The 22,864-nt window shown below is 39.8% G+C and overlaps 1 protein-coding gene across 1 annotated transcript in view; it reads left to right on the top strand.

The window, feature by feature from the left end:
• The window catches only part of oca2 (oculocutaneous albinism II), a 92,863-nt gene that overhangs the window by 42,750 nt on the left and 27,249 nt on the right, over window positions 1–22,864 (top strand). Inside the window, exons 15-21 of the mRNA XM_074668388.1 lie at window positions 3,962–4,094; window positions 6,640–6,787; window positions 8,721–8,778; window positions 8,944–9,052; window positions 18,280–18,407; window positions 21,472–21,531; window positions 22,314–22,418. Of these exons, the coding sequence (XP_074524489.1) occupies window positions 3,962–4,094; window positions 6,640–6,787; window positions 8,721–8,778; window positions 8,944–9,052; window positions 18,280–18,407; window positions 21,472–21,531; window positions 22,314–22,418 (741 nt within the window). The remainder of the gene's footprint in view (window positions 1–3,961; window positions 4,095–6,639; window positions 6,788–8,720; window positions 8,779–8,943; window positions 9,053–18,279; window positions 18,408–21,471; window positions 21,532–22,313; window positions 22,419–22,864) is intronic.

The following is a 22,864-nucleotide window of genomic DNA, read 5'->3' as shown; positions in this document are numbered from 1 at the left end:
ACAGACTGACTTATTCAGACTTAGTTACATGAGGTGCTGAGCTTTGGAAAAGGAACACATAGCCTTTGTATTAAACAGACAAATCCAATCCATCAGACAAATTCTAAGTCACATGTCCCAGATTACAGCCCTTATAATCTGTGACTATATTCTCCAGAGTGATATCGGAGTCAAACATGTTTCTTGGACGGACTCAAGTGTTCATTTTTACCGGGCTTGCTTGAGCATGAGCGGCTGTTGTCGGCCCAGCAGGCTGCCCCGAGGGTCACAGCAGACTGAGAGAGAGCCGGTCTCTGTGAGGGCATGAATAAAGCCAAGCTGTGCCGTATGACTGAGGCATGAGATGATGTGCTGATGGAATTATAGATTGTGTGACATGAGAGGGACCTTTGCATTATGTCTGCTGCAGACTTGATGAGGTGTTTGAGATCTTTTGCACATTGGACTTGATTGAATACATGATACGTGATAAAATTGGAGCTGTAAGGTCGTGTCTGGGAATATATTTATCTTTATCCTGCTGAAAGTTTCATGGTATCATCCTGACTTACTGTATGTTGTAACTTGAAATAGTACAAATCCTGTAGAGGTCACTGTTAACCAGTTTTATTACTTTCAGTTCTACTGTGCTGTGTGGACGTTATTGGAAATAAAAAAGGCATAAATAAATGAAAACATAAAGTTTCACACAGTAAATCTTTAAGGCGTTACGCTGAGGCTTTTTTCCTGAGAGACTGAACGCACCCACATTGTGTGTAATCATGATTGCTTTGTGGCAGACAGAGTGAAGGCTAAAGAGTTTCTGTGCATTTCTAACACAAGTGACAATGAGCTTGAGCTCAGTATTTCATGGAAGGACACATTTCCAAAGGTGTTTCTGATTAAATCTGGTTCATTAGATTACCTCATGATGAGGAAGGCCTCAGCCTGGGGCTGTGGTCTTTCTTCCTCATGCAGCATACAAGATGTGCTTCATTACAAGTTATAGCATGGTGGAAATGTAAAACCTTTAGGACACAATTATCATCACTCTTTTATGTGCATTGATCAAATTTACACCCTCTTTATTCCCTTGCCTAAGGCTTGGCTCAATTATAAACCCTTTTTTTGTGATGTCATGTAACATAATATCACTTCACCTCTCTGAACACTTACAATCATTAGAATTTCTGTATTACTGTGATATAATGAGTCCATTCTCTGTCACACCAGCCCTCATAGACGTCTGTTTCTAGATTCTCATTTAGCTGTTTCCACAGGGAAAAATATCCCCTGCAGCAGAAACCTGTGTACTTTAAATGCAGGGATAAGCGATGCCCCACTCTGACTTTTTATGTCCTGATACCCAGACTGATACCCGGGCTTTGGTGTTCGCTGATATGGTTCTGATCCCATCTGACACTAGTATTGATTTCACATTCTCTGTTCCTTTGAATGACTCTGAGAACTATGTTTTGAATTTTCTCTCCCAAACAGCTGATCTGATAAAAAGCTCTGCATGTAAAAATCTGCAAGTATTGACAAACAAAGCTTTGACTGCAGCTGATATTTTAATGCAGCATACACTTTATGGAGCTTCATTTTCCTGCAGTCATGTGTGCAGCAGCATACACAGAATGCTTGCTTCTGTCTCAGATGTCCAGTTTCCCTGATCTGAAGCTATTGCTTTCTGGTTTAGACAACAAACTCACTGTTGATATGTATCCCATAAAGCCTCAATGGGCTCTAAGCACCCATCACTTCCACATTGGCGTGAGGATGAATGGACATTTCTGGTTACCGAAAGAAACATCAGAAAGTGTCAGCAGACGTTGTTATATTGGCAGAGATTAAATTGGAAAGGTGTCTGCTGGAGTTGCCGAAAGTGCCTGTCAACCATATACTTAGAATTATCGGGTATCTAGCTTTTAAGTTGTATTTAGGCGCCATTTACGCGACTACGGTTTTAGGGTGGAACGCAAAAGTTTTGTTGCGTTTCAGCCTCGCATTTACACGGAAATGGCGTTTCAGCCGACCTAAAACGCAAACTTTTGAAAGCTCCCTCCAGAGTTGGATTTTTCTGAAACGCTGCTGACAGTGTTGCCGTTTTAACAGTAAGCTGGCGTTTTCAGTGGAAATGCTGACGTCACACTCTGCTTCGCGCGGGCATACAATAGGACAACAGTACCATTGGATCGTCGTGAACTACTGTGTTTAGCTTGTGCTGCTCAATCTGCTGAATCTGCTGACTGTCTTTATACAAAATGTGCTTCTTTTGCTCCACTTTTTAACTTAGTATTCCCCAATACACCAGATGATCGGCTCAGCTCTTTTTTTCAGTCCCTCAGCGTTTCCCTGTAAATACTGTTTTTTTTCACTGTGTTTTAGCGTTTTCAGATGAAACGTCGTGTAAAGGGGGTCTTATTGTTGTTCCTTTGCAGCTTTGAAGGTGATTTGCTAACACTAGCTAGCCTGAGCTAGAAGTCTCCCTTTTGTGTTTAAAGTTATGACTCCGATCTTCAAGTGAATCATACTTTATAGTAAGTGTAATCATGTGTTTATACCATAGACTGTAGGCTCCACCATTTACAACTGTACAGTTTTTGGCCAAAATTACCCCGTCACAGGCGCAGCCATTGGTAGCAGTTGTGCAGCCACAGTCTGTGCAGTAGGGGCTATGAGGGACTCAGAGAGAATCTAGGTGACAAAAGTAATAATATTTTTTTCTTTGGAGAGTCTAATCACTTCTTGGCTCTCCCTCCTGACATATTTTACAACCCCTTAAATAAAAAAATATATAAAAAATGTCTGCTATCAATCGTTGCTAAACGTGATGTAAAGCCTTGTTTTTGACATCTAATAACTTATGAAAACCAAACTTTTCAGGAAAAGAGGACTTGAATACAAAGCAGGCAAATAATATCTTCAACTCTCCACATCAATCGAACGTGAGAAACATTTCTGCAAAGTATACTTATTTTTTAAAGTTGGACCACAGCCCATTTGGAATGACTGGAGAGACAGATTTTTTTTACCCATACTGCAGCCAGCCACCAGGGGGAGCAGTTTTTGTGGCAACCTCACTTCGAGCCAAGCAAGATGACATCCTTTTTCTTTTCTTTTTTTTTTTAACAATCCATGGTTTATACCTCTCACTTCATGTGGCTGTACTTTTGTTAAAGTATAGAATAAAAACAGGGCTACAAATGAGATCTGAGAGCCCACTGATAAATCACTCTTTCTCAAGAGATTCCTATTCCATACATTCAACATGTTGCTCACATGTAGATATAGATTTTATATCATTTTGGTACATTAGGAGCTCCCAATGTACTACAACCATATAAAAACTTAGTGTTGGTTTGACAAAGGGGACCTGCATTGATATGCTAACAGTTAGCATACTTAGCTTAATTTGGTTTTTACTGCAGAATTTCAACTTTTAGCACTGAACACAAAAACACATGTACATCTACCTCTCACATGAGAATCCTATTCAATACATTTAACCTGTAATCTCTTAAACCACACAGCAGTGGTGTAGGAATGACTGGAAGAGCTGTCATCCTGTCTTTGAAAAGACACTTTTGTACGTTCACACTTCATCATGTTGAGCACAAATAAGTAGGCTATAATTTAAACATCAAGCACAGCGCTCTATGGTAACCGAAAGTTTACATGCATCCTGAGATTTAACCAGAAATATGTCATGCTTGTCTGAGCATAACGCCGAATTTCAGGTACAGTAAATTTCCAACCTAGCATCATCCTTGTTATATGATTGGATCTCAAAACCAAATGTACAAACAGCAGTAGCTTTCTGCCTTATTTGACAGATCTTCAGAGAAGTTCCTTGTACCATTTCTTTTTTCAGAGCTGCACAGATCACCACCGCAAACACTAATCTTTCTCCCTCCTCTGCCAAGCTGACGACTTGGTACTGGAGTTTATATCTGATGTGTTGTTTTTCTTTGTCTTCCAGGGGATTGATTTTGCCAGTTTCACCGGCTACATGTTCCTCGGGATCTGCCTCGTCCTTCTCACCTCATTTCCCTTCCTGCGGATGCTCTACTGGAACAAAAAACTCTACAACAAAGAGTCTATTGAAATAGTTGGTGAGCGGAGTTTTTTTTTTTTCCCCGAGTCATGTTCCCCCGAATTCTTTTCAATATAGAAGTAATGAAGGGTGCCGTTGTGCAGGGGAGTTATCAAGTTGTCATGGGGATGAAATGTAAATTGCAGGGTCTCTCTGGGTGCAGCACAATGGAAAAAATCATCTATGATTTCTTTTGATTATTATTATGGAGTCTATAAATTGCCCAGAACACCAGTGCACATATTCATAAAGCAGCAGATGCAGTGACCTCAGAGAAACTTAATTAACTCTGCAGTGTGACCTCTGACTCCTGTATGATGTGTGGTACCCTCCGGACTGAATCGTCTTACCCCTCCGGCTCTGGTGATTTTCACTCTAATGCATTGAAATTGAACTCATCAGATGACCCTGTCTTTGTGGATAAAACATTCCTGATATACAGAAAGTCAGATAAGATCAGGGCTAAGAATCCTTTACAGCACACAAAACAACATATTCTTGATAAAATGATTTGATTTTGCTCAGCTCACGACATATTCAAAGCAACTTTGAGGAGTTTTGATTGTGTGTTGATTTTGTGGATGAAGCAGTGCATCGTATCCATTCTGATACAGACTCAGAAAAAATGTTTTAAAATGGAAATTCAAATCTATCACTCACTGTGAATCTTTGCTATAGAAAATGTAAATAAAGGGTCTTTCAGCTCATTTGCTGTAATCCACCAAGTCTGACATCAGCCATAGAGACAGATCTCAAAAGAAACCGTTTAATAATCATTCCCACTCCTCCTGGTCTTTTTAGCTTTTAGAATTTAAGCTTTCATGCGAGCTCAAATGTCATAAAGCTGTTAAAAATATTGTCACAGTAGTTTAATTCAAGGAGTCATTCACAGGTTAAGTTCAACACTTCTTTTATTGGAAAGCGTTCACCTTTGGTCTCATTTGGCCGGGCCCCCTCAAGACTCTGATGATTCATCCGGAGTCCCAGACACTACAAAACTCATCTCAGAAAACCCTCCACTCCAGTGTTTAGCCCCGGCTTTTGACTGTTAGGTAGAAAAATAGAATAAAAGAAGCTTCACTTCTCCGGCATAAGAGCCTCACAGACTGGCCATTCAACCTCCCACATTTTTTTTTTTTTTTTTTGCTACAGTTTGACCAGTACATCAACAAATCGGTCACAGCTGAGGGCAAAAGGAGCCAAAGAGTAGAACTCTGGAGGCAGAAAAGTGATTTAACAGTCTTTACATGAAAATAAGTAGAGGTTTTTAAAAAATGCAAGCATGTAAACAAAGTCCAGGAAGAGGTCGGGCTGAGTCAGAACATAAATATTACACAGTTAGAGGCAAATCTTGTGCAGTAAATAAAATAGAGACTGCATGGGCCCCAAACCCTGTCTGCAGCATTAGAAGCAGACATTGATCCAGAAAAGGTTTCAAATGTTTAAAATGTATGAAATAAATGTTCCTTTAATAAATAACCGTCTGAGTAATTTTATAAATTAATGATGCATGCTGACTTTTCAAATTCTATGCACAGTCACACAGAGAAAAAAGGTAATAGTGGATTATGTCCTGTAAACCTGAAAGGATATGGATTTCAGTGATGTCTCTAAGCCTTGAGTAAACACAGCCTGGATGTCGTCCTGTGGGGAAGTATAAGATCGTTCAGTCACAGTTAAAAAAAACCCTGGATGTGTTTTGTTTAAGTGATAACAGTTTCCTCTGTCCCAAATCCATCCTCTGATAAAGAACTTTGCATATGAGACAGTGGGCCTGTAGATAATGGGCCAGCTAATGAAACACAATATTTGTGCAGAATTGTTTGCATTTCTCCCAGAAACACAGTCGTCCTCTTATCACTGTTTATCCACAATCCTACAGAGCCCTCCCCTCTGGGAAAACCTCAGCAGGGGATCCTTAAAACAGATCTCCAGTTGTCAACACAGCTTCCATTCAGTAAGCGACTGTTCAGAGCTGTAATGTCACACTGAGGCTCAGACAGATTGAAGAAAGCTGCTGCCGATCACTGCTGCAGCCAGTCAATGCCGGCCTGATAGCCCATCAGTAAATCCCGCCCTACGGAGCTCCGCTCCTCTCGCCAACCTGGCCGACCTCGCAGTGCATGCAGCTAAATCGTCTCCAAAGCCCCCGCTATGACTGGTAATTGTGCAGATTCGCTTACAGGAATATTTTTTTCCCTGTGCCAGTTAGATCCCATTAAGGTCACCTAGCAACCTTCGTGAAAACGGATGGCACCTACTGATTTCTACACAGGCGTCCAGCTCCCTCAGCCTGCGTCTCCACTTCCACATTGGCTGTTCCTGAGCTGGTCAATGTGCTCATCGCCTGGCTGCATTAGTTCCTCGATGGGGGCTCTCAGCATATTGACTGAAAAACATCTTTGTATCCTCTCCGTGAGCCCCAGCTCAAGGAGCTGTTATCATCTAAATCCCTCAGGCTTCACAGTGCTTCCGAACAATACCCCTGTACTGACCATAAGTCTGCATTTACCGTGCACTAAACAAGTGTTTCTCTCCTGCTCTGTTTGTCCTCTTCCCTCCAGAACTGAAGCATGAGATCCTGGTTTGGAGGCAGACGGCTCAGCGCATTAACCCCGCCAGCAGAGAGGAGACAGCGGTGAAATGTCTCCTGATGCAAAAAGTCCTAAATCTGGAAAATCTGCTTCGCAAGTTGATGAAAACCTTTCAAAGGTGAAAAAAAACTCTGAAAACGCACCTTTCATCTGTCACTGTTGAGTACGGGTTAACAAATCTCACTGAAACACACAAGTATTATCCCATCACATGCTAATCGTACATGTGGTAAAAATGAAACCTGTTGTCCATTTTTGCAATATCCTCTGCACATTAATACACAGTAAGCATAATTTTTTTTTGTTAATAATTCAAAACATGAGGGTGTTGAGCTCCTTCATGCAGATAATCAATACAAACGCCTGCGAAAAGATCAGATGTTGAAGCCAAAATAACAAATCTAATCTCACTGTTATCATATTATGAACATTTTCAACACAATTACCACAAAAGTCTGAGTTTATTACAAGTATAGATTTTTCAAATGTTGATGAAAGTTCAATAAAGGCTGAAATACACCAGATCCATCTCCAGTCCGTCTCCACTCCGTCACAGCACCAGATTAGATAGGTTTCCATTCAAGTCAATCTGTCCACTTACACTGGATCTGCTCCAGTGTAAGTGGACAGATTGGTGGCAGGTTGCAGGTTATAGGCACTGCACATATGCAGTGCCTATAACCTGCAACCAGAAAATAGGTTGAATGCATATTATTTAGTGCTGCACGATTTGGGGAAAAGGTGCGATTTGCGATTAGGTGGACAATATTGCGATTGCGATTGTGCTTGCGATTAAATAAAAAAAGTTGTGTCATGATGAGTCTACAGACTTGCTTAGTTATCATGGAGAAAAATCTGAATTGCATGTGCTGACATTGCGATTGCGATTGCGATAATCGTGCAGCCCTAATATTATTCAGTCATCCTATTTTTGCTGGGTGCCAGAGCTGTGACCATGGGGCAACATCCTGTTTGTGAAAATGAAGCCTATGCGGAAGCGCTCAAAGTTGCTGTTCATTGAGAATTCGCTTGAGGCTGGCTTCAGAGAGACCGGAAGTCACGTACACACCCAGCCATAAAAACAGGCTTTTACGGCATTAAAAAACACATTTACAGCCTGGTTCAACAAACGGCTTGTGTACAAAATGCTGATTTCACTCTCCGCACGCACTGTCCAGTGAGTGAATATTTTTCTATCTCTGCAGTTTAGAAGTTATTAGGATTGTTTGATTTTCCAATCAGAGGCACAGCTCAGGTCACGTGACTGGCAGGCGCCTGTAGATGTTTGAAAGGAATCTCACAGCCGGCATCATAGCGAATGTTCCTGCGTCCATGAATTGGCTTCATTTCACAGTGTCAGGACCAGACGGGTGACGTCACAGAGGCTATGTCCATGTTTTATACAGTCTATGGATGTGACGCATAAATTCAGTGTATGGAAGATCAAGTCGGACAGGAAGTCTTGCACAGAAGATACCTTTAACACCCAGGGACTTTCAAAATAAAACAAACTGTGTCAAAAAACGCACCATATTTAGCTTGACTCCTACAGCAAGCAGACAGAATGAGCGGAGCCAGACCAGGAGTCAACAGGTTTGAGGTTTTACAGCCCAACATGAATGAAGAGAGACTTGTTAATGGAGTGGGAAGCGTGGGAACTTCTTGGTCTGTGACTCCAGCTGTCTGTCAGTCATGCAGTTTGTCGGACTGAACACGCAGCTTGTGTGACTTGAGAAACACTGTCAACACGCAACTGAACAGAGTTGAGCTGCAAGAAGTATCTGGTGTATCCGAGGCTTTGAGTTTTTTCTTAGTCAAATTTTACAACATTTTCAAACAACTAAAGTAATTAAAGCATGTGCAGTTTCAGACGGATAGGTAAAAATATTGGCATTTAACATCTTCAAACATTCAGTTGAGTGATAAGGGAAACCATAATTCATGATGAAATCTTTGCTTTCACTCTTTCAAGCTACTCACTAGTTATATTTTTGCTCTTGTTAACAATGAGAGGATTAAAATAGTTTGTGATTTGTTTGTGTGTGTAACAGACAAATTTCTCAAGAGGATAAGAACTGGGAACAAAACATCAGAGAACTGAAAAGGAAGGTAAGCTTTCATCTCTCACCTGTGTGACAGCTTCCTCACTCATGCCACTGTGCTGCATTGATGTTATCACAATAATGAAGTTGGCCTGGTCTTTGAATAACTCCACTTAAGAGGGTGGGGTTGGGCTGTGTGGTAAAAGAATATATATATTTTTCTCTTTCATAGCACAAAATAACCGACAAAGTGCTCTTAGTGAAGTGTGTGTCCGTCCTTGGCGTCGTGATCTTCATGTTCTTTGTCAACTCTTTCGTGCCCAGCATTCATCTTGATCTTGGTAAGTGCAGCGATTTCTCATTATTCCACTTCTTCAGGCCCCTCTGTGTGGTTATAGGTTCTGTCATGTAATTATGAGACTCCACTTCCTCTGGACTTGCACTTAAATGAGTCCCAAACAATGGTCTGACTGGTGAAGGCAACCAACAAATTACATGGATACTCAGCCGCATTTAGACCCCATTACATCCTTTCATGCACTGTTATTTCAGGAATCTAGAGCGTGCACTTTGATAGAATAATAGAGTAAAATAATGAAAGCTGTGCTCTAAATGCCGTTTTGAAAGGCTTCTAAAAACAGGGCAGAAATAATACCTCATTATACGCGAGGAACAGAATGCACCTGCGACAAACTCAAAAGGAAAAAACTCAAACTTTAAAATTAGCAAAAAGAATCAGAGGAGGTTTAAAAATATAAATATCCCCAAACAGCGGCCTAAGACAAGGGCTGCAGTAAAAAGCAGGGAGGGAAATGTATAAGAGAACATGTTTCAGAGCGAGTTCCTAAATGGCTGTGAAGTGCTCATGCGATCCCTGAAATCAGACCAGACTCTTCTCACAGAGGTTTGCTTTTCTCTAGCTCTTAAAAAACACGCGGATGGAAATGTGAGATCTAAACTTTGCCTTAGTAAAGCAAATCATTTATTTCTGCCAATCAAAGCCAACTTGGTAAACCTCACCTTTTCTCTCCTGGCAACAGAGACAGCAGGAGTGATTTTTAGAGCTGCACTAACTTATCACACTGTTACTACATACAAGATTTCTATCATCATTATTAAAAAAACATTTTTTTTAATAAAAATCTGTTTGAAACAAATTTGTATCGCTAATATGATCCATATCTTGAATAATAATACGACATGTTGCTCAGATTGATTCAAAGCTTGATCCAGAAAACAACCAGAAACAGTTAAAGATCTTTAACCAAGTTTAGTAACTAGGAGTGTGCATTTCAGGCAAAAATATTTTTCAATAGTCACTGCTAACTTTTTGAAGGTTATTCTGATAGTTACTTCAGCTAAGGAGGTTGTGTTTTTGGGAGTTTGTCTGTGAACAACATAACTCAAAATGTAACAAACAGATCTTGATGAAATTTTCAGAAAATGTTCAAAATAGGATAAGGAAGAAGTCATTAAATTTTGGAGGTGAGTTCACCAGGGTGACCATATTTTGATTTCCAAAAAAGAGGACAACGGCACTGGCCTCGAGGCACAAATTCAGACAGGCTTCTTATATTCTTAATATTTTCACTGCCCCGTGGTTACTCCCGTCTGTGGAAACACCACAGTACTGGATTTTTTTGAGTGCTTCATGAATGACTTCAACAGAATGGGGGGTTATTACACCTAGAGATGGGTACCGAATCAGGTACTTCAAAAGGTACCGACCGAATTCTGTCAAAAGTACAGAGTACCGATTCATGTAAAATCAAAAGGTACCACGTTTGGGTACCTGAACACATCCTTGTGACTGTGAGGAAGTGAAAGAATAGTCGATTTTCCGTGATGGACATGAACACAGCATTGCAAGGGTATATACTGACGGATATATATGTTAAATTGAAAAAAAAAAAAAATAATATTGTTAAAGAAATTGAAATTTTTTACCACATAACTACAAAAAAGTACCGAAAATATGTAGCGTTGAGTACCGTTACCGATTGCCAGGTACCGGGCATTGGTGCCAGCACTACTAAACTTTTTAGCAACGTCAGAGTCAGGAAATGTCTTTTTAGCAAGGTACTGGTACAATCCATGGACCTGTAGCTGTTGTGGTGTTTTACAGTATGAAATGCCATTGTCATGTCATGTTTTTCGGTGTCCATGTGAGCTTTGAGATCTCCAGCACCTTTGTTGGACACTGAGACATATGTGCCAGCTTTGCACACGGTTCACTCTGCCTCCCACTTGTCCCGATCGGGACGGTATGTCGGAAATTTTTTTTTTTGCAGTCCATCTGTGAAGCTGCACTTACGCTTAGGCATCTTCCGTGCAATACAGCTCCGCTGTCTAAACAGCCCCGTCTTCTCCGCTCTCCGTCTATGTCTCTCTCTCTCTCGCCTTCTCTCTGATCTTCTCACTCTATGCGTGTGTGTGCACGCGCAGAGCAGACCTGCCCACAAGGCAGCCTCTCGGTAAGTGATGCGCAGGACAGTATTGTTTGCAAGTGCCGGTCAATTTACGGACGCGCGTAATGGTCCCATGAAAATCAGTGAACACCGGACATTTTCGTGAATTTATTAAACCCGCCCGGACACCCCGGACAGGAAGTAAAAAGTGGACATGTCCGGGCAAAAGAGGACGCTTGGTCACCCTAGAGTTCACCATATGTGTATATAACTCCATGATAAATGGTCAGATTGCTTTGCAAAACAATACAAGACAAGGTCACGATAATTCCTGACAGATGTTAAAGTACGATCCAGATCCTGGCAATATTCTGGATACTAAGATCCAGAATATGAAATATGTACTGGGTCACCATAATTTTCAACACTGTCAGGAAACAAATTATCGTACAAACCTGAAACTAACACCAAATTGTAGCAGACAGTCTGCTGAAAGGGAGTATAACATTAAAGTAAGACTTAAGTGTTTGTGACAATCACAATATTTTTGGCGGGGGTCCGTGCTCTCTGAGTGCTTTTCTAGTTAGATATGATATTCATGACGGTATGATCTATATTCCAGTTTGACCAGGCAAAGTTCGCATGATCTTACTTTTTGTTTATTCTTCATAGAAGTTCCTTAAAGAGCTCTCTGGAGCTGCAGAAGTCTCTGTTTTTACTTGAGTTCTGAGTTTCAGATGTTCTACAACCACTGGTGGTTGTCTTACATTACTACCAAGGGGCTGGTAGAAACAATTAAACATAGATATTTCTCAAATGTGATATAATATCCATATTTTGTTTTGCCACTCTTCATTTATTATACATTATTTGAATAAAACAAATTGTTTACTCCTCCCCCAGAAGACAGACCAAACAAAGTCTTCACTGTAACAAATCCTCATCATTATGGTTACAATGAACGGGTTCAATCCACAGTGATAAGGCGGTGGATCAAGAAAGATAATGAGCAACACACTTTTGTTTTAACGCTGTTGTTAATTTACTTTGTCATAATGAAACAGGGAGGGATGCTTTGGAGGAATGTGTCATTTTTTTCTTAAAAATCCCTCAGACATAGTTTTCTGAATCCTTAGTGAGGAGGTTTCATAAATCACACTGTGTGAGCTGGACACTTAATTCATAAGCATGTGGGTAATAACAGGAGAGAAACAGTAGGTGATGACTTTGCTTCATGAGAGTTCAAACAGCAGTGAGAAGATCTTTGATGAGGAGAGCTCTGAACAGGTGTAATCAAATATCTAATAAACCATCTTCAGTGGGTTTCTCTTCAGGATAATCATTTCTCTCATTCACCCCTCCTCTTCTAAAAGCTCCCTGAAGCCTGGCCGGTTTTTATGACGACCTTGATGAAGGCCACGAGCCCAAACACATGATAACAAAGTCGCTGTGTGTGACAAAAAATGAAAGGCTGTTGTTTCAAAGGGAAACTCTAGCACAAGTGTTATTAGCATGAGGTAAAGCTCTAAGATGGTTGTTTTAAAGTTACTGTATGCAGCACGCCTGTGTCTGTATGACGTGAGCGTGACTCTGAATCAGTTGGATTTGAGATATTTTCTATGCTCTCAGTGTATCTTGACTTTAGAATCGGGTTTATCTCCTGTCCGTCCGACTCTCCCCTCACTCTGATGTCTCTTATGCGAGCTCTGTGGATGACCTGAACAGTATCTCATTAATGCTAACACTATCCCTAAATGAAGATGGCCAGCTTCATACACACCCTGTCATCTCTTTTCCTGCTGCTGAGGCCACTCGTCCACCAAACATGCACGGTTAATTACAGTCGCTGCTCAGGTTACCTCTGTGTGACATTTATTAAATGGGAATGACCCCGCAGCAGCATGTTTTCTATCCCAGCGGAGAGACAAGCGCCTGTCCTAACACAGCTCTCATTAATGCATGCAGGTCACAGGCCGGGCTGACTACTGCAGCCAGCAGGGCCCATTCATTCACTCTTGTTTTATGAATTAAGCCTCATTAAAACTGCATTAACTCTGCACAGTAAGATTTAATTTGAGTCTGATTATTGCCTGGTCATTTGATCCCTTTATTGTGTCTGTGCTCATCTGAGTAAAGCTGAGGTTTGGAGGAAACTTTATTGATCCCTGTACAAAAATAAGGTGATCTGCCAAACAAAAAAGGTTGGCTGAATTAAATATAATAAAGCAGGAAATGAAAGACATGATTGTTTTATCACATAGATGGGTGATTATTCAATTAAGGGAACTTTTCTGTCCACAGGGAAGATTTCAAAGAAGAAAAATGTTTTTCACAAAAAACAAATTTGTAAGGGTTAGGTTGAAGACGTTATGTGTCTCAAAGATGATGTTTTAATACTTTTTACTGTGTGTTGAAAATTCAAATGTGCAAGATTTTCACTGTTTTGGGCTTGTCACCTGTGTGATGGTCATGATGTGTGACGGTAATGACAAGTTTTACTTTTTGCAGAAAATGTTGGTTAAGTTTTTGACTTGCTAAGCTAACAGGTTAGCTAGCGTACGATGTACAAAAAATAGGTAAATAAAATGAAATTTCCGGTACCTCTTAACTTTAGATGTCGGCAAATTTCATCACACTTAAGTTTTTTCTTATTTCTTTAAAATTAGCACATAACTTCTTTAAAATTAGAACATAATTTCTTTAAAATAATGTCCAAATTTATTGTCACAAGTCACAATTGGTAGGTTACTGTTTTTTCCAGTTTCTTTGAAATTTACTCCAAATTACAAGGTAAGAAGGAGACGATTAGCAAATAATTTATTTGAAATTAAATCAAACCCACCATAAAATGTTTTTAGAAGTATCCCAACGTTTACGCTGTTTCCAGAGAAGCAGGTGATAAATAGCTGCTTAGTTCTTGAAAACAGAAGTTAGGTTCATTGTTTCCTCTGATAGTTACCTTTGAAATGTTCAGTGAATATTTCAATTTCCCAATAAGCAGTTGATAGTTAGCTATTTGTTATTTAATTTCACCAAGTTCTTTTTTGTTGATATGTATAATTGAGATCACATGCAAAATGATTTACCTTTATGATTAGGCCTATAATGTTTTACATGATACAACTGAAGACTTCAGATGTGATATTCACCAAGAGTGGGGTTTGTAAATTGGCCTTACCTGATTGTTATAGACACTGTGAGTACAGGCGCACTGCAAAACAGAGTCCGTCCAGAAGTTATGTGCTGATTTTCACCAAATTCTAATGAAATTTCAGGGGCAGTTTCAAAGAAATAAGAAAAAACTTTAATTAATTATTACCTAAGTGCGATGAAATTTGCAGACCTCTAAAGTAAAGTGTTACCAAATTTCCTACCTATTAGTTAAAATATTCAAATAGTAGCTTGTTTGGTAATGACACCTAATAAACATACGCTCACATCAAGGTGTATAAAAGATCAAATTAGTCACATATATGGGGATTAATAAATCAGGCTTCTGCCTCATACCTTGGATGTTCCTCTGGAGCATTTAATTAGCATGCAACAATGTCAGTAATTTAAAAAAAAAAAACTTTATTTGTTTGTTAAATGTTGAGTGTGATGGTAATGACGGGACAGCAATATTTAACTATGAATTAATTACAAATTAACAAAATTGAACAAATTTAAACTTTAAGAATTTGAAAAATGTCTTTTTAAGTTGTTATAAGGAAATGTAAAGTGAAGATGTAAATGAATTTGGCACTTTTATTGCAGAAGTGATTGTTCCAGCATCCTTACTCTTGATCATTTTTAACATCCAGATCCTTGGCAGGGAAAAGGACACTTCAAACAACACCGGATCTTATCTTACCAGGAGCTTACACAAGTACATGATACACGAGTCAGAGCCCAGATCTTGTCATCTTTTGGCTTTAGCCTTGGTACAAAGAACATTTGCTTTCTCCTGTATCTTAGAGAAAACTGTGATGAGACATTTTTCTCCTCATATTTCTTCCCTCAGCAGTGTTGCCTTGCAGTTGATGAATGAGTCTTTCATAAGACTACTCAGACCTGCCTAAAAGCTCCTTTTTACTGAAGAGCCCTTTAGATCTGCTGGCTGTTTCCTGTGTGCGATGCATCTTGCTCTGAAAATATCAATGCACACAGGAAAACAAAAGTGTCTTCTTACGTTATTGTCCTGTCATTTAACTAAATGAGTTATAATCATGTTTTTTTCATTAGAATTCAGCAAAAAAAAAAAGATATTCATGATCAGCTGATGTTGTCTTAAGATCTGTTTACTGTTGGACCACAGCAACCTGTAAATCTTAGCTTCCATTTTAGCATGATGCTTTACTTTGAAAAGTCATGTTTATTTACTCCAGACCACTTACAGGAAAAACTATCTTTAGAACTAAATTAGTAAAGAAGACATGACTATTTGTATACATTAAAGTACATCTGATTATAACAAACTCTTAATTTGAATGATTTGATTTTTATATGGGCCATTCAATCAAACCAGTGCCCTTATCTGTGCCACATGTTAAACTCTCATCTCAGGCCGCTTTATTTAATTTTCTATTTAATTTTTTAAAAGGTCTCTGAGCCTAAGATAGTGACATGTTTTTCTTAGCCCTGTTACCAAAACAAATGTGACATCTAAAAAGCAATTTTTAGAGCTTTTCATCTTATTTCCAGCTGCTTCTCTGCAGCACTTTGTGATTGTTTGTTTCCCTGTAAATGTCATAAACACTTTGTGAAACTGATCTTAAATCAAATCATTTACGTAATTAAATCTCTAAAATGTAAACATTTCTAAAAATCAGCATTACTAAACTGATATTCAAATCAATTAACTAGAGGACAAGAGGACTCAACTGGTTTGTGCCACTAGTACTCAGTCCTATTCAGGTCAACTTATACTCCCACCCCTATGTACGAAAATGATGTTACCCTCACTGCTCACATACTTCAGTGCACCCTTAATGTTGGCATTGCTGCATAAAAGACAAAAACAAAAGCAGGGATTCCTCACCATCTTGCAAAAATTGGCTGTTTTTCAAACCACCTACTACATACTACATGTGAATGTAGTAATTATTAGGCACTACATACTGCCTACTGCTTTGCTTGTAGTATGTAGTGTGACTGTTCTGTTGAGTCTGTTTTGTAGTAATACTACTCTGGTTTTTGGTTTCAAAAGCAGAGCTGCAGATGATGTTTTTTTTTTGCCTTTATTATAAATGTACAAAACAGTCTATGGACAGATCTCGACAATTTCATTATTTTGTTAATCATATCACACAGAATCATCATTCTTGATTTTTAATCTTACACCAAAAGTTATATCGCTTACTGAAAATAAATCGGGGTTTTTATTTTTACAGCTGATGGAAAAACACTTCTGTATAATCCACGTATGGTTTAAAAAGTGAATTAGTGGTTTATATGGACAAATTAATTTGTTTAAGTAAACACCTCTGTTACGACTGGAAGTGACAAGATTTACGGGTGTTTCTTTGCATCACTTCACTTCTATCTCACAGACCGTCTAACGTTGTTGTATTGTAGTTGTAATGCTGACTCATTCCAGTAGATGGCGGTAATTCACCAAAACCTGCCACCTGACAAACTGCGTCAGCGCTGTGCATTGAGGGAAACAGTATGACAGACAGACTGGTCTGTTGCATACTGAGAAATTTTCCTGGATCAGTAGGACATCTGGGCATTTACAGTATATTGCAGATTTTGCAAGTTTTTACACACTGACTACTACATACTGAATATCAGCCAAAATAGTAAGTTCTGCTCGTGTAGTAGGCGGTTTAGAAAACAGCCTTTCTTCAAAAAGTTCAACCATTGTTCTCTCTTCTCCGTGTCTCAGGAAAGCTACGTATCAGGTAGTAATAGCAACACTGCCCCCACAGTTTCCAGTGGTACTGCTTCGTTTGGCCTGTATCCTTAAGTTTTATGGAAATCTGCAGAAATACAGAAAAAATGAACACAGAGCATGAACAGAAGGCCCTGTGTGTTTCCAGATCTGTGTTTAAAGTTGGGCATAAATGGGCCTTTAGTTACAGGACTGAAAGTAACAAGAATCAGTTTTTATGTTAACAAAAGCAAATACATGAAATACAGCCACATGGCGTAATGCAAATAGCATGATGGCACTACGCACATGCAATGTTTCAACAACAACAACCAAAAAAGTATTTTAAAAATAAAAACACACACAAAAAAATGATAGTTAAGGTAACAGGGCTGAGCTGAGATTTTAACCTCCTCCTAACAGAAAAATGAAGGAGTGAACTTACTTTCTAACTTCCTATGGCCTGCAGAAGAGCTGAATGATGCCACTTCTTGTAGAATATGTGACTTGTGGGATATTCCAGATGTTTCAGAGGGGTGTGTGTGTTAGGGTAACGTGTCTGACTGAAAACCCAGAGACATGACTAAAATGTGAATTTTAACCAACTAGTTCTGAACATTCAAACACATAAAGTCTACTTAAAATCTCACCTCAAGTCTTGATCCTCCCGTCAGTTTCTCTACCCCTAATCATCTGTCCAACACCTTTTATTGTCCCTCTGTTTTTATTTTTCCTGTGAAATTTCTGGGAGATGGTTAGCTTAATTTCTGCCACTCCCCTGTTTGATCAGTTTCTCTCAGTGTGGATGCACAGTCGCCCCTCTTTCCAAACTCTCTCTAACTGTAAAAACAACCAGGACCATCAATGTTTGTCCTCCAGACAGGAATGTGTTTCAGGTACATACTTGAGATAATTAATGCTCCATTAGGACAGACCATAGCTTTATTCAGCGTTTCCAACAAGTACCACTTTATGACCTGAGCTGTTTGTTTAGTAATAGTCAGGACGCGTGCTGCTGAGCAGACTGCAGCGAGAGGAGCATCTGTGCCGTTTAATAGAGGTTGTTGTTCTTTTTGAGAGTTGTGATTAAAGACAAATGTAAGTGAACAGAGCAGATGGAGCACTTTGTTAGACCTTAAAAAGTCTGCTAAGTATCCCCCTGTGTCCTGTGCGATGTATCTCTTTTTGTTATGATCCTGTGAGCTCACTTTTCTGCTGGAAAGACCATTAAACATTTTTTATGTGTGTGTGAGTGTTGTGTATCGGTGAAGGGAATAATCAGATGGTGTTTTTTGTTCCCTCTCAGGTTGGATTGCCATCCTGGGTGCACTGTGGCTTCTGGTTCTGGCCGACATCCAGGATTTTGAGATCATCTTGCACCGGGTGGAGTGGCCAACGCTCCTGTTCTTTGCTGGTCTCTTTGTTTTGATGGAGGTATTTCATCCTTTATCTTTCACACTGATACTCCTGAGATTTTGGACTTTGTAATAAAAAATAGTGAAATCAAACAACCGATGCCAAACAACAACTCTTGTGTAGAGTGTCCACTCATCACAGGAGGCAATTATTACAAACAAAAAGTGAGCCAGGACAGGATGAAATCAGGATTAGCTGGACACCCCTCGGACAGGATCAGTGATCTTTTGATTGAAGCCCCCGCAGTGATAGGAATTCAGTCTCTGGCGGGTGGTTTCTGTACATACCAGCCCCCCCAGTGAAAGAGTGGAATTAAAAAGGAAAACTTGGAACAATGAATGCCTGTGGCTTTGTTTGGTATCACAGGAGAAAGATCCAAAAGCAGACAGGCAGACGTGTTCTTCCTCAGAAAAAAGGAAAACAAAAATAAATCAAAGGTTCAGGGAAAAAAACAGGGTAACGAATAGACAGTATTATGACAACAAAAATGATTTAAAAACTGGAAAAGTAGAAAAAGGAAATTAATGATAAAAACAGGAGAAATTAAATACTTAATATACTGGAAAACAAGTCCATCCCACAGGTTAATTAACTTCAAACACACGAGTGCCAACATTCAGCAGGAACCAACAACAGTAAACTAAAAGGAATGTATGGAGCCAGAACACTGACAGTAAGATTAAAATAAGAGATGATTTAAAAAAAATAGATTAAAAAAGACACTATTTTTTGAGGATTTTTTTACGTTATGATGTGTTTTCAATGCAAATATTTAGATTTTTTTTTTTTTTTTACCTTTTTATTTTTGAGTGTCACTGGTTTTCAGTTTAAATTCTCTTTTTTTCAGTTTCAACTTACTGGCAGTGTTTTGACATGGAGGGGAGGGGTGTGGGTTGGGGGCGGGGCTTTGAGCATGAGAACGCGCTTCCAGGTTTTCTGGAGGGGAGAGCGGCCTCTGTCGGTTACCAGCAACTTGTTGTCCCTGCGGCTGTGATCGAACACTGGACAGTAATGTCTGCAAGTCCACCTCAAACCTCCAAACCAGTAAATCTGTTTCTCTTGGTCGGTATTTTTAGAATCAGGCGAGGACACTATTTTCTACGCAGTTGTCCTGCTGTCGTCCCTCTCTGCTATCTGCTGCTTGGTGTCTGTTCTGTTGTCGTGCACACCGGTCTCCAATGAGCTGATAAGGGGGAAAACTTCAGGGCCAGTCGGAAAAGTCATAACATACACACATTTCATAAAACACAGCATGCAATAAAAAAAAGTAAAAGACAGACCCTGTCACACAGACATATGGATCCTGAAGATTGTAGTTTAGGTTCCTGTATGGCAGCTCGTACTACTGTCAGTCGCGTCTGTGGCTGTTGAGGAGCTGACTGTACCTGCCGTACTACCAGTGAACATCAGAGCAGGTTATGTTGACTCATTTCTTGTCATTTCGGCAACATTTCATTTTTGATGGAGTAACATTGAGATTCAAGTAGAAACAACAAGAATAAAGTTGAAATGTTTAGAATAAAGTTGAAAAACAATAAGGTTAAAGTGGAAATGACAAGAAAAAAGTCAAAATAACCTGCCATCTCATCTCGACGTTACTCGATCAAAAATGGCCCTAACCTGCTTCTGTAGAAAATAGTGTCCTTGCCCGATCCCAAAAATACCAACCCAGAGACACAGACTTGCTGGTGGTTTGGGAGTTTGAGGTGATCTTGCATCAATTACTGTCCAGTGTACGATCACAGCTGCAGGAGCAACAAGTTGCTGGTAGCCGAGAGAGGGCGCTCTCCTCTCCTGAAAACCTGGGAACATGTTCCTGCGCCACAAGCCCCGCCCCCACCCCACACTACTTCCCTCCATGTCAAAACACTGCCAGTAAGATGAAACTGAAAAAGAAAAAAGAGAATTGAAACTGAAAACCAGTGACACTCGAAAATAAAAAACAGTAAAAAAAATATCTGAATATTCACGTTAAAAAACACATCATTACATCAAACGATAGTGTTTTTTTTAATGTCGGTTATTTGATTTTCAGTTCAACATTTCACAATTTCAATCGTTTTAGATACAATTCAACTTTTTCTACAATGTCAAGTTTGTTTTTCAATACCAAATCTAACTGTCAGTGTTCTGGCTCCATAGGAGTGTAAGAGAAAATCCTCTATGAAAATCTTTGAATTCTGTCACTAAAGACTTCAGCACAACCAATAGTCAGCCAGCATAAAAGGTGACAAACTAACATCAAAATAAAGAACTTACTTCAGCTTTGCTTTATCCTGGCAGTTAGAACAAAAATTGTTAATCCAAAAGCAGAGCTGAGTAAATGTGATTTTTGCTCTTTTTCTTTCTGACCATCTGTTTTATCCGTGTCAAGTTTTCAGTCCTAACAGCTTGCAGAACAGTTGTAGAGCAAAGCCTAAAGTGACGAATTGTTGTGACCGACCGAGCACGACTGAGCGCTGACACGTCTGCCTGTGACTTGTTGATTTGGGCTGAGGAGTGTTTTCTATTAAAGCAGTTCTCCACAGGATTTATTTTTAATAGCACATTACATGTCTATGAGCTAATGAGGGCAATAAAGTCATCCCTTTCTTCTTTGATCTCCATTTTCTGAGTAAAACATTGGAACAGAAAAATAAGTATCTGGATTTTAAACTGGTTAACTGATGACACAGGTGTAGAGTGCAAAACTAGCCAGTAAGATGCTGAAACAGATGACATCAGAATAATCACAGATTTAATTTGTACACATCTTTTTTTGTAGCTGCAGTTTGCACAGCATTTTTTTAAGTAGAGAAGCACAGCTGTTAGTTATCACGTTAAACTGAAACTGAGCGTTGTGATGAACCCTTTGAGTTTATCTATGGTATCAACAAGGAGTCCCCATAAAGAACAGCCCACCATGTGATGTTAATATTGTTTTTGCTCTCAGGGTCAATAATGATAACAAGGATAAATTTCTCTCTGTCTGCTTAGAGGCCACTTCATCGAAGACCAAATTGCTTTTCTGTCTTAGCTCAGTCCCACCTGTAACTAGTTCTCAGATAGTTTTCCATATTAATCTCCTCCTCTCCGTTTTCAGGCTTTAGCCCAGCTGCAGCTCATCGACTATATCGGAGAACAGACAGCTCTGCTTATAAAAGTGAGTTTTCTGTTTTGATCTTCAACCTGCACAATCGTCTCTCAGGGCTTCATGCAACTGGCTTAATTGATAATTGGGCACAGGTGATGTGATATTGCATTTCATGCATATTGATCCTTTTGTTCTGCTGCTCTCTGAATCCAATTACTTTGTTTACATCTGATACCTGTCAGCGGTTGAAGAAGGGGTCTGAGGTAATTTTCAGCCATATTCTAGCCCGTGGGCTTCATGCAGGCGAGGTGTGTCTCTGCAGAGAATTGCAGCAGTAATAGGTACGTCAGCTTGTGTTTGGACCGCAGGCTTCTATATGTGTAATAATCACACATGACAGGCTGTGTGTGTTCATGCGTTCTGACCTGCCCAGCCTCACACACAATGGTCAACATGTTGGGTACAATAGCTTGTCCCTCCTCTCCTGATAAAAGTCGGAGACAGGTGAATGGAAGAGATATTGCCTCTTTTAACCAGGTCACGCTAACAGAGGAGAGGGCTATCAAGAGGGTTTAGAGCACATCATGCCTGTCACATGTGGAGAATTGGCCTTGCTTTGTGTGTACAGCAGAGTGACAAGATAACACCACCACCTGTGGTCGTGTCACACATTCAAACTTCATCCACTCAGCCCCAGCTCCCTGACGAGAGGGTGCGTGTCAAAGAAGCTACATAATTGGTGTGTTTGATGTAAATCACTGATAGGGGGAGGAGGGGGAGGTGTGGGACAGTCCCTCTGAGTGGCAATGAAAGCTGGACTTATCTGTCACTCTTATTATCTCCCCTCTCAGGCGGTGCCAGAAGACCAGCGCTTGGCAATTGCCATTATCTTGGTGATGTGGGTCTCGGCTCTGGCCTCTTCTCTCATCGACAACATTCCCTTCACTGCGACCATGGTAAGAGCTTTCAGCCTAAAGCTTTCATTTCTTACACACTTCACATAATTCAAAGCATACAGTAAGGAGTTAAACATCACATCATATGACTAACAAACACAGACTGTGTATAAAAAGCCACTGTGGCCTCTTATTCAGACAGAGGCTGTTTGAAGCCTTTTGTTTGGCGTTGTGGTGGTTATCTATTTTATCTGGGAGCCAGAAGCAACCGTATTTGAATGAGACAGCAGAACTTGCTAGCAAAGAGTTAGAAAACACTTTGTTTTATGCCGCTTGGTAGCTCTTAGCTTGTTTAGTACCAGTGATATAAATTATGACTTGAGGTCTGACTCACATAAAAAAGTCTTTCTACAAAATGCTCCACCTGAAAATGAGCGCTGACTCTGAACGATGTGTTTTAGCACAACAAAACTGTTAACAAGGTGATTTACAAGTTTCCATCATAT

This window comes from Halichoeres trimaculatus, unplaced genomic scaffold, assembly GCF_033239565.1.
Source record: "Halichoeres trimaculatus isolate MK-OKI-2021-1 unplaced genomic scaffold, fHalTri1.1 fHalTri1_scaffold_4, whole genome shotgun sequence".
In the NCBI taxonomy this organism is placed as follows: Eukaryota; Metazoa; Chordata; class Actinopteri; order Labriformes; family Labridae; genus Halichoeres; species Halichoeres trimaculatus.
This window is presented reverse-complemented; position numbering and strand designations above follow the sequence as displayed.